Genomic DNA, 11560 nt, shown 5'->3' with positions numbered 1-11560 from the left:
GCCTCCCCCGCACGGAGCGGCGCGGCGGCGCTTGGACAGACTCCAGCGGCAGATGGGACAGCGGCTGGAAAGGGGAGAAAAATCCCCCAGGACCATCCCAGGAGCCGCCGGCAGCTCCAGCCCAGGGTTTGGGGCAGGAGCAGCCGCGGGGTGAGCGCTGAGTGGGGTTCTGGTTGTTGGAAATTAAATAGAAAAGGGGAAATTGTCCCCAAAAGGGGGTTAGGGGTCCCCAAAGAGGGGCGGCTGGGAATGGGGACAGCCTGGGAGAGGTCATTCCCAGCTCGACCGGGGAGAATTGGGGTCCGGAGAGGGACACCCCACCCCGGCCCTGCGGTGTGCCCCACATCTGCCCACTGCTGGGGTGTCACCTCGGGGGTCCCGATGGGCCAGATGGGCAGGGGGACAGCAGGAGCTTCAGCTGCTGTTTTGTTTCCCACTGAGCATCCCATGGGGAGAGCCAACCCCATCCCATCCCATCCCATCCCATCCCATTATCCCATCCCATTCCCATCCCATCCCATCCCATCCCATCCCATCCCATCCCACCCATCCCATCCCATTATCCCATCCCATCCCATCCCATCCCATCCCATCCCATTATCCCATCCCACCCCATCCCATCCCATCCCATCCCATCCCATCCCATCCCATCCCATCCCATCCCATCCCATCATCCCATCCCATCCCATCCCATCCCATCCCCACCCCATCCCCACCCTGGCCCCTCCGCCGCGGCTGCTCCCGGCTCCAACGCCCCCATTTACGACCCGGAGGGGATAAAAAGGAGCTTGTTGGCGGCAGCGAGCAACTGGTGCGCGGGGGGACAACTGTTGCCATCTGTCTGCGGGGCGGGGGGGACCCAGCCGGGGCCGGGGTTTTGTTTCTCCTTTCATGCGCCACTAAACTTTGCACCTTTTGTTTGCCGGGGAAGGGCGGCGAGCCGGGGGAAAGAGGCCTCAGCGGCGCACGGGTCAGGGCAGAGCCCTGCCGGCTCCCGGGGGGCTGCGGAGGGGTTTTGTTCTTTGTGAAAATGGCAATTGTTGGTGTTGGTGGAGGTTGTCGCTCTCGGCGCTGAGCGCTCTGCTCCCAGCCGCGCTAAGCCGCGGGGAGGTGCCTGGATGTGTCCTTGTCACAGCTGCTGGGCTGGGTGGCCTTGGGGTGACAGCGGTGCCTGCCAGCTCTGAGGGGTGCTGGGCAGCCCAAGAGACATCATGTCTCTTGTCCCCAAGGGGTGCTGGGCTATTGTCCCCAAGAGACACTTGGGCTCTGTCCCCTAGTGATGCTGTGCCCCATCCCCAAGGGACATCAAGTCCCCTGTCCCTAACGGACGGACGCTGTGCCGACCCCCGAAGGTCACCATGTCCCCTGTCCCTAAAGGACGCTGTGCCCACCCCCGCCCCACACACCCCCCCAAAACCCCACCCCCACACCACCCCCCCAAACCCCCACCCCGAGGGCACAGGCCGGGCACAGGCAGTGGGTGGGCGGTGGGAGCAGCCAGGGCTGCATTCCCTGCCCGGGGCAGTTTCCCTTTTCCCAGAGCCATGTCCGGGATGGGAACACCGAGCCCGGGGAAGGTCCTAGCCGGGCTTGGGGTCCCAGCAGGGCTCTGCTTCCCTCGGCATCCCCTCCGGGGGGGCTCGGGAAGGGCTCAGCCCAGCCCTGCTGGGTCCATATCGCCAGCAAACACCGGGAAAGCTGGAATTTGGGATGCCAAAACCTCCCAGGGAGCTCCATCCCCGTGCCGCGGGCTCGGCAGGGCACCAACCCCTCCAAAAATCCACAAACCACCTCCCCGTTGCCGGGCCACGTGTCGGCAGAATTCCTGAGCTCCGGGAGATCCTGGGAAGCTCCTCCAGGGCTGGGCTGCCTCTCCCCGGATACAGGAGCGGGATTGGCCCCGGCCGAGCCCAAAACGGCGGCACTGCCCACCGCCCCGCGGGCAGAAAACGAGGGCAGGAAACACCTGGAGGAACCCCGAGGGGCGGGGAGGAGGCTCAGGGGGGCAGGTTTCGCTTCTGTCCCTCCTCCAGCTGCGGCGTGGGGAGCCCAAAAGTGAGGTGACAGCACTGTACCCGCTCATCTGCCTCCCTTCTGAGCCCCCAAAGTGCAGTGACATCGCTTTCCCCAATAATTTTCCTCTCTTCTGAGCCCCCAAAGTGTGGTGGCATCACTTTCCCCAATAATTTTCCTCCATTCTGAGCTCCCAAAATATGGTGACATCGCTGTCCCCACTCATTTTCCTCCCTTCTGAGCCCCCAAAATATGGTGACATCGCTGTCCCCACTCATTTTCCTCCCTTCTGAGCCCATCCCACTCGGAAGGGATCGGGATGTCTTCCCAGCACTTCGAGTTGGGAATGGGAACGCTGGAGGTTTGGGGTGGGAAGGGCAGAAATCAACCCAAAGGAGCTCAGTCACATCCTGCTGCTGCTGCTGGGGGGACTCAGAAGTGAGAAATGTCCCATTTCTGTTCGAGGGACCCCAAAAGTGGGAGCAGAAACCCCTAAAAATCAAATACATGTGGAGTGAATTGAGGAAAATTCCCTCCCAGAGCCAGGGGGTCCTGGGTTTTGGGTAGGATTCATCCAGAGAGGGACAATCTGTGGTTTTGGGACAATCTCTCCAGAGGATCCCGGGATGGAAGGATCCTGGTTTTTAGGATTCACACAGAGAGGGACAATCTCTGGACTGAAATCCTGGATTTTCCTGGTTTCCTCTCTCCAGGGGGATCCCAGGAAGGAGAGATCTTGGTTTTTAGGTAGGATTCACTGAGGGACAATCTCTGGATTGAAATCCTGGATTCCCCTGGTTTCCTCACTCCAGGGGAATCCCAGGATGGAAGGATCCTGGTTTTTAGGTAGGATTCACACAGAGAGGGACAATCTCTGGATTCAAATCCTGGATTCCCTGGGTTCCTCTCTCCAGGGAAACCTGGGATGGAAGGATCCTGGTTTTTAGGATTCACACAGAGGGACAATCTGTGGTTTGAAATCCTGGATTTCCCTGAGTTCCTCTCTCCAGGGGATCCCAGGAAGGAGGGATCCTGGTTTTTAGGTAGGATTCACTGAGGGACAATCTCGGGATTGAAATCCTGGATTTCCTGGGTCCCTCACTCCCGGGGGATCCTGGTTTTTAGGATTCACCCAGAGAGGGACAATCTCGGGATTGAAATCCTGGGTTCCTCTCTCCAGAGGGATCCCAGGATTGAAGGATCCTGGTTTTTAGGATTCACAGAGGGACAATCTGTGGTTTGAAATCCTGGATTCCCCTGGGTTCCTCACTCCAGAGGGATCCTGGTTTTTAGGATTCACACAGAGGGACAATCTCTGGATTGAAATCCTGGATTTTCCTGGTTTCCTCACTCCAGGGGAATCCCAGGATGGAAGGATCCGGGTTTTTAGGTAGGATTCACACAGAGAGGGACAATCTCTGGATTCAAATCCTGGATTTCCTGGGTCACTCACTCCAGGGGGATCCTGGCTTTTAGGATTCACACAGAGGGACAATCTTGGGATTGAAATCCTGGATTCTCCTGGGTTTTTCCCAGGAAGGAAGGATCCTGTTTTTCAGATAGAATTCAACCAAAAAGGGACAATCTCTGGATTCAAATCCTGGATTCCCCTGGTTTCCTCTCTCCAGAGGAATTTCAGGAAGCAGTGGGAAGCCCAGGCAGCTCTGCCAGGCTCAGGGCTGAGGACACATCAAAGGCAAAGTCTCTTTTATGCAACACTCAGATCTCTCATGACAGCCCTGACCCAGCTCCTGGAACTGGCACTTCCCTGTCCTTCCTGGATGGGAAAAAATCCCAGCAGTGGGAAAACAAACCCAGTTTTTCAACAGGTGGATTTCGCTGCTTTGAGTCTTTTCCAGAGCTGCTCTGAGCACTCCAGGGGTATCCATGTGCCCACATCCCCTAAATCCCCAAATCCCCTGTGGATTTCAGGCAGATTGGGGAAGGTTTGGGGGGAGCTGACGGAGATGAACCCCCCAGCTCACCCAGCAAAGGTATCCCGATGCTGCCAGAACAAAAAAACTGACGGGGAAAATAAAAATAGCAACTCCGTCAGCGCTCCAGAGGCGGGGAGGGGGGAGGATCAGGCTGTGCTGACTCCTCACCCTCCCCGTGGTGTCAGAGCTGTATTTTTATCTGCAGCCCAAATTTGGGGAGATCCTGGCTCCAAATGCCAGTCGCAGGTCAGGGCATGCAGGGCTGGCAGCAACAGGGGCTGATCCTGCCGCCTGACGATTTTTTTCCTTTCCTTTTTCTGTATACCCTCCTGTACATTTTGATATTTCTGTGCTTTTTGTACACTTTTTGTACCTTTGAGCCCTGCAGGCTTGTAGGTTTTGTAATCTGATATTTTGGGCTTAGTTTTGGGGTCCTCAGAGGCAGAAAAAACAAATATTCACAAGAGGCAAGAGAGCTCTCTACTACCAAAAACTCGAGGCTTCAACCTTCTCTCTGGGATATTTTTTGTAAACTGAGCTCTATCCTCATTCAGGGGGAGGGTGATTAGAATAAGGGGCTAATTACTCAATTTCTTATTGAGGAATTGAGTTTCTTATTGAGGAATTTTAGACAGATAAGCTAATTTAGTCCATAAAAATGTCTTATACAAAGCGTGTGGATCTTGGCGTGCTCCACCTATGAGAAGCTGCACACCTAGATCCTATCAAAATACTGAAATAAAACCCTTTTACCCCTTTTTCAAACCTGTCTGCGTCAACACTCCAGCCTGGGAATGAGGAATGCAGGTCCGAGCTGGAGCTGGGAGGGCACAGGGAGGAAAAGCCACCATCAGCTGATGTCCCCAAGCCTTTGAAGTCACCCTGGTGACTCCGCAGGTGAGCAGTCCTGCCCCAGCCCTGTTGCACAACTCCTCCTGCGGCAGGAATTCGGGTGTGGTTTTGGAAACTAATGAAGGGCTGAGCTCAGAAAATAAAAAAAAAAATAAAATAGGAGCGGCTTGGAGCTCGCTGGCTTGCCAGCACCCAAATCCGCCCACGAATTGTTTTGCTGGCCGAGGAGGAGGAGGTGGTGTGAGGAGCTCCTCCTCCTCCTCCTGGAAAAGCAGGAGGAGCTGCTTTGTCCCCTCCGGGGTGACAGGGGAGCAGCGCTGGGCAGGGAGAGCCTGGAGGGTGAATGAAACCCTCCTGAATTCCGGAAAAAAAGGGAGTTTTGGGTGCGATTAGCACCGTCTGAGCCCAGGAGGGTCTGGGAGGTTCTGTTTTTCACCCAGCAAAAGCAGAGCTGCAGTGACTCAGCCCCGAAGGTGACAAAGCTGAGCCTCCTCCCCATCGGTGCCCCAAAGTTCCAACCCTGTGATCCTTCAGCTTCCCCCCCCGCTGGCTTTGTCACCCTGGGAGGACAGAGAACTCTGCCCTCCATCCCCTCTTTCCCCAAAATCGCTGCAGATGTCTCCAGGATCAGGATGTGCGTCCAGAACACAGCATTTCCACACTCCAGCACAGCCTGAACCCCCCAAAACCCCGAAAAGAAGAAAGGCAGGACACCCACAGCCTTCCCTGAGTCACCAGAGCCATTCCAGGCGCGAATTCCTGGAGTTTGGGAGGGCAGGCTTGGAGTCAGCAGCGTTGACTAAGCAGCTTTCTGCTGAACCTCCCGGGTGACGCAGCCGGAAATTCGGAGTCACCCCCACAACGTGGGCTTTGGGATCAAATCCCAATCAAAAGCCTCTCCAGCTCAAGGTTTTAGACTGAAATCCCAATCCCTTTCCAACTCAAGATTTTGGGGTGAAATCCCAATCCCAAACCTTTCCCAGCTCGAGGTTTTGGGTTGAAATCCCAATCCCAATCCCTGTCCAGAACAAGGTTTTGGGGCTAAAATCCCAATTCCAATCCCTTTTCCAGCTCGAAGTTTTGGGCTGAAATCCCAATCCCAATCCCTTTCCAACACAAGGTTTTGGGGTGAAATCCCAATCCTTTTCCAGCTCGAAGTTTTGGGCTGAAATCCAATCCTAATCCCTTTCCAGCTCGGGGTTTTGGGCTGAAATCCCAATCCCAAACCCTCTCCAACTCAAGGTTTTGGAATGAAATCTCAATCCCTTTCCAATTTAAGGTTTTGGGGTGAAATCCCAAACCCTTTCCATCTCAAGGTATTGGGCTGAAATCACAATACTAAACCCTTTCCAGCTCGAGGTTTTGGGCTGAAACCCCAATCCAAATCCCTCTCCAGAACAAGGCAGGCTGGGTGACAATGCTACATTTTTATTAAAGTAACAAAAGCATCCGGATCTGTACACTCTGGGTATAAAACACTACTGTACATCAGGAACCAGCCACTCCCTCCTCCAACTCCTCACAGAATTCTCACCATTTTCCACTAAATACACAAAGAAAAAAGAAAAAAAAAAAAAAAAAAAGCAGGTCCCGTTCAACAGTCCAGCTTGGTTTAAAAAAAAAAAAAACCAAAATAAAATAAATGACAGAAATCCCCTCAGAAGACACTGTCTCAAAAAAATCCAAAAATCCACATCACTCGGGCGAGCATCAGGCAAAAAGGCAACAGAGCACAGGAATTAATTCACAGCTTTTTTTTTGTGTCACCAGCTACGAGAGAGAGAAGTGGATTCTACCCAAATTTGGTTGGTTTTGAAGCTTAAAAATAAAAAAAAAAAAAAAAAAGAGACATGAGGTTCCACCACCCCCAGGGGTGAGGAGAAAGAGGCTGTTTTGGTTCTGGGGTATTCCTTTGGTGGGAAATTCGTGGGGAAGTTTTCCGGGAAGAGGGAGGGGAATGGAGGGAGGGGTGGAAATCTTCCAGGCTGCTTTGATCCTGCCCGAATTCCAGCCTTCAGGAAGCTCCCCATGCAGCTGGGTGAAGTTCCCATCATGGGCTTCTCTCTCCACGGCGGGCAGGTTAAGTGAGGACTCCCAAAAAAATAAAAAAATAAAAAGCACCAAGATCCCTTTTCCTGGAAAATGGAAATTTTTTTTTTTTAATTTTTTTTTTTTTTTGCCAGGCACTCCCCTCTGGGTGAGGTCACCTATTGCACAAGTTCACCCTGGGAAAAGCCCCCAGTGCTTCGTTTCTGCTTTGCTGACGTGAGAAATTCGAGTGAAGAGGGAAGTGAGGCAACTCCAGACTCTGCTCTGGCTCCTCAAGGACAAATAACAACCACCTGACACTTTAAAAAAAAAAAAAAATTTAAGAATCGAGGCTGATTTTCCAGTTCTGGACTTGATGGATTGAAGCTTGCAACAAAAAAAAAAAAAAAAATCTGAATTTTAGTAGTCAGGGCTGGGTTGGATTATTGAATGTATCAAAGAACCAGGTGGGAGTTTACTTCCTCTCCCAGAGTGCCCAGGATTTGGAAATATATTGCACAAAAGTCTGAGAACTTGAATCATCACAGGCTGGGCGAGAACAACTCTGGTTTAGCCAGAAAAAGGGGAAGGTTTGAAAGCGTGCTGAGAGAGAAATCCGAGAAGTTTTGCTACAACCAACCACATCCACACCCCAAAACTCTCACAGGAGCTCTGGGGGTTGGTGAAAAAGGCAGAAGAGGTGAAAAAATCCCAGGAAAGGCTCCTTTCACGACAGGCAGGTGGAGTTTAGGGCTTTCAGGTCTCATCAAATTTGGGGTTTGATGGTGAAATCCCAAACTCCAGCCCAGCAGAGCCTCCCTGAGTCCTGGGAGTGCAGGAGGAGCTTTACTGGAAAGAGCAGAGCACAGAGTCAGGAATTTGATTGTGCAAATTTCTGTACCAGGAGGTGAGAGCCAAATCCCTTTTCCAGGGGAGGAGGAGAGGGAAGTGCTGTGGCTTTCAAAGCAACGTCAGGACACCCCCAACAGCCCCCCAAAAAAACCTTCTGATCCGAGGAGAAACCACAGCAAAATGGGGTTGTGACACACCAGCCTCCCCAGGACAGGGGTTGGGCTCTTCCAGAGAAGGGATCGGGTGACAAGGAGCACGGAGAGGCCACCAGGGCTGAGGTCTGAGCCCCTCAGAGCAGGAAAACTTTGGAATTCACAGCTGGTCTGGGGTCTGGAGCAGCCTGGTGACAGCTGGGGGCACTTGGGAACAGCAGTGGCACCCTGGGGACATCTGGGCACCCCCAGAGCATCTCTGCCTGCCCAGGTGGCCCTTCCAGGGGACATGGGGACAGGCACAGAGCTGCAGCACTCACAGAGCAGGTCCAGGACAGGGAGCCCAGTGCCCCCAGGGTCACTCAGCCCCCAACACCAAATCCAGACCCCAGCAGAGGTCAGAGCAGCCAGAGAGGGGAAATGCAGCACCTCCAGCACTACTGCAACACCTGGAGGTGCAGCAGTGATGGTGGCAAGCAGGATGGTGACAAGGTGACATCCCAGCCACACTTCCCAACCTGCCTTTCCCCCCCTCATCCCACCCCATTCCAGGACGCTCAAAGCGAGCAAAGCCAGCCCTAAAATCGCCATCCAACACTAAAATTAGGTAGATCTCGGCTTCACAATTAAAAAAAAGGAAAAAAGAAAAACCCCAAAAGACTCACAAGCTTGCAACAGCTTTAGAAAAGGCACCTGGGGGCACCGCCTTCGGGTCAGAACGGCGCCCGCTACTTTAATTTTGGATTTTTTCTGGAGTATCGTTTTTTTTCTTTTTTCTAAAAAATATAAATAGCTCTTCATCTTTTAAAAATAAATCCTCAGCTCGAGGTTATTACAGTAGCCCGTGGTCTTGGCAGTGTAAGGACCAAAGGGAAACAAAAAAAAACCCCAAGGAAAAAAAAAAAAAAGAGGAGATCCGCGGCGTTTCGTGCTTTCCGCCTTAGCTGGAGACGGTCATGATGTAGTTTTTGGAAGGGCTGCTGCGCCCCAGCATCAGCTGGTTCTTGCAGGTGAGCATCCCGTAGGAGCTGGGGGGTTTGGCAGCCTCGTAGAGCACGCAGATGGAGCCATCCTCCCCGATGCGGTAGGAGACCTCGTAGGGATCCACCCAGAGCGTGAGCTCGCTGGGCAGGAGGTGGTAGAGCTGCGGGAGGCTCAGTCCGATCTGGCTGGCGGCCTTGCTGATGATGGGGTCCATCTTGTGGTTGATGCGGATGCAGCGGTAGCCGGAGCCTTTGAAGGGTTTCTCGGGGAACCAGTGGTGTTTGTAGTGCTCTGCGAGGGAAGGGGGAGAGTGGTGAGTGGGGTTTGGGGTGGTGCTGGTACCAAATTCTGCTCCTGAGGAGCCGGAGCTGAGTGATTGGCTGCTCTGAAAGGCTCTTTAGTCCCCAAAAAACCCCTCTGAGTGATCGGCCACTGCCTGCCCCAAAGGGCTCTTTAGTCCCAAAAAACCCCTCTGGAGTGCTCGGCCACTGCCTGCTCCAAAGGGCTCTTTAGTCCCAAAAATCCCCTCTGAGTGATCAGCCACTGTCTGCTTCAAAGGGCAGCTCCTTAGTCCCAAAAATCCCCTCTAGGTGCTCGCCTGCTCGGCCACTGCCTGCTCCAAAAGGCAGCTCTTTAGTCCCAAAAATCTCTTCCAACTGCTCGGCCACTGCCTGCTCCAAAGGGCTTTTTAGCCCCAGAAATCCCCTCTGGGTGCTTGCCTGCTTGGCCACTGCTTGCTCCAAAAGGCAGCTCTCTAGTCCCAAAAATCCCCTCTGAGCACTCGGCCACTGCTTGCTCCAAAGGGCAGCTCTTTAGTCCCAAAAATCCCCTCTGAGCACTCGGCCACTGCCTGCTCCAAAGGGCAGCTCTTTAGTTCCAAAAATCCCCTCTGAGTGCTTCCCTGCTTGGCCACTGCTTGTTCCAAAGGGCTCTTTAGTCCCAAAATCCCGACCCCGGCACAGGACGGGGTGGCTGGCTGGAGCAGATAGGGTATCTCCCACCCCAAAGCAGCCCCGTGGCACAGGCAGGCCGTTCCCAGAGTCAGGAGCACTCTGCTAGCCCTTATCACCAGCCAGCCGTCCCTCCCTGGGGCTGATAACCACCCCGGCCGGGCTGGGCTGGCAGGGAGGGACACCTGAACCACCCAGATCCCGCGGGCAGGGAGCGCCAGGCTCGGTGACACCGCGATGGGGCACAGGAGTGGCACTGGGATCAGCTGGGGGGTCACAGAGTGAGGCAGTTTCACCCCACCGGGACACGGGTGGGGTCCTGGCAGTGCCCAGGGGGACCCGGGTGGGCAGCCAGGCACACAAAGGGACAAAGAGACACCCGGCACTGAGGTGTGCCCGACCCGAGGGGACACTGGGGACCATCCCCGGAGGGACACCAGGTCCTGGAAGGGACACCAGGTCCTCAGGGCAGCACGGGGGGCACTCGAGAGGGACACCAGGTCCAGGAAAGCACTCGGCGGGGACACCAGGTCCCGGAAGGCACTCGAGAGGGACACCAGGTCCCGGAAGGGACAAGGGGGGCACTCGGAAGGGACAGCAGGTCCTGGAAGGGATACCAGGTCCTCGGGGCAGCACGGAGGGCACTTGAGAGGGACACCAGGTCCTGGAAGGCACTCGGGGGGGACTCGAGAGGAACACCAGGTCCTGGAAGGGACACGGGGGGCACTCGGGAGGGACAGCAGGTCCCGGAAGGCACTCGGGGGGCACTCAGGAGGCACACCAGCGGGCGCCCGGTCCCGAGCGCTACAGCCGAGTCCGGCCAGCAGTTGGGCTCGTGTCGCGTCGCTCCTCGCTCCCCAATCTCACCTGTGAGCGCCTCCCGCAGCGCCCCGCTGAACACCTGCAGCTGCTGCTCGCTGACGCAGCCCCGCGTCCGCAGCAGGCCGGACACGAAGCCCACGGCGGCGGCGATCTCGGGCACCATGTCGGCCCGGGGGCCGCGGCGGTGGCTGTGGCGGTGGCTCATCCCGGCGGGGACGGGGAAAGGGCGACAACACCCGGCACGGCTCGGCAGCTCCGCGGCGCTCCGTCTGCGCCGCCGGCTCCGCGCACGCCTTATATAGGGCGGCCCGGCGTGACGTCACGGCAGCCGCGGCGTTCCATTGGCTGCGCCCGTATGGAGATGAGGGAATGCAAATGGCGGTATGCAAATAGCGCGTGAGCTCAGCGCGCGGCGGCGGTGACGTCACAGCGGGGGGGGCGGTTGCCGGGGGAGGATTGGGGTGAGCGGGGGGGACAGGAGAGGGACAGGAGAGGGACAGGAGAGGGACACGGGGACGGGACAGGGACAGCGGGACAGGACAGGGACAGCCCGCCAGGCCCCTCGGCAAGGCCCCCGTCAGGTGGTGGGGCTCCCGGGCGGCTGCCGGGGCTCAAAGTGCCCCCCGAGGGCAGAGCTGTGCTGAGCATGGAACCATCGCGGGACGTTAAAGGGACATTAAAGATCAACCAGTGCCACCCCCTGCCGTTGGCAGGGACACCTATCGCTGTGCCAGGGTGCTCCAAGCCCTGTCCAGCCTGGCTTTGGACACTGCCAGGGATGCAGGGGCAGCCACAGCTTCTCTGGGAGTTCCATCCCAGCTCCTCTCTACCCTCACAGGGAACAATTTCTTCCCAATATCCCACCTCTCCCTGCCCTCTATCAGTGGGAAGCCATTCCCCGTGTCCTGTCCCTCTGTCCCTTGTCCAAAGTCCCTCTCCAGCTCTCCTGGAACTCTCTTAAGTTCCACAA

At 55.8% G+C, this 11560-nt stretch overlaps 1 protein-coding gene across 1 annotated transcript; it reads right to left on the bottom strand.

The window, feature by feature from the left end:
• Window positions 1–6214: 6214 nt before the first annotated feature.
• BTG2 (BTG anti-proliferation factor 2) lies at window positions 6215–10868 on the bottom strand. Its single transcript, XM_085082829.1, has 2 exons — window positions 10636–10868; window positions 6215–9109 (listed from the first exon to the last, which is right to left on the bottom strand). The coding sequence occupies exons 1-2, from the start codon at window positions 10793–10795 to the stop codon at window positions 8775–8777; spliced, it is 495 nt and encodes a 164-aa protein (XP_084938955.1). The 5' UTR covers window positions 10796–10868; the 3' UTR covers window positions 6215–8774.
• Between the last annotated feature and the right edge of the window lie 692 nt (window positions 10869–11560).

The sequence above is a fragment of the Lichenostomus cassidix genome, chromosome 26 (genome assembly GCF_008360975.1).
Source record: "Lichenostomus cassidix isolate B80296 chromosome 26, HeHo_3.0, whole genome shotgun sequence".
NCBI lineage: Eukaryota > Metazoa > Chordata > Aves > Passeriformes > Meliphagidae > Lichenostomus > Lichenostomus cassidix.
Note: the sequence above shows the minus strand (reverse complement) of the source record. Positions and strands in the feature narration are given on the sequence as shown.

Bases quoted from the DNA above. Each gene is read 5' to 3' on its own strand.
- BTG2 (XM_085082829.1), bottom strand. From the start codon at position 10,795: ATGAGCCACCGCCACAGCCACCGCCGCGGCCCCCGGGCCGACATGGTG. The intron at 9,110-10,635 runs GTGAGATTGGGG...CTTCCCTCGCAG, and splicing joins GCTGCGGGAGGCGCTCACAG to AGCACTACAAACACCACTGG.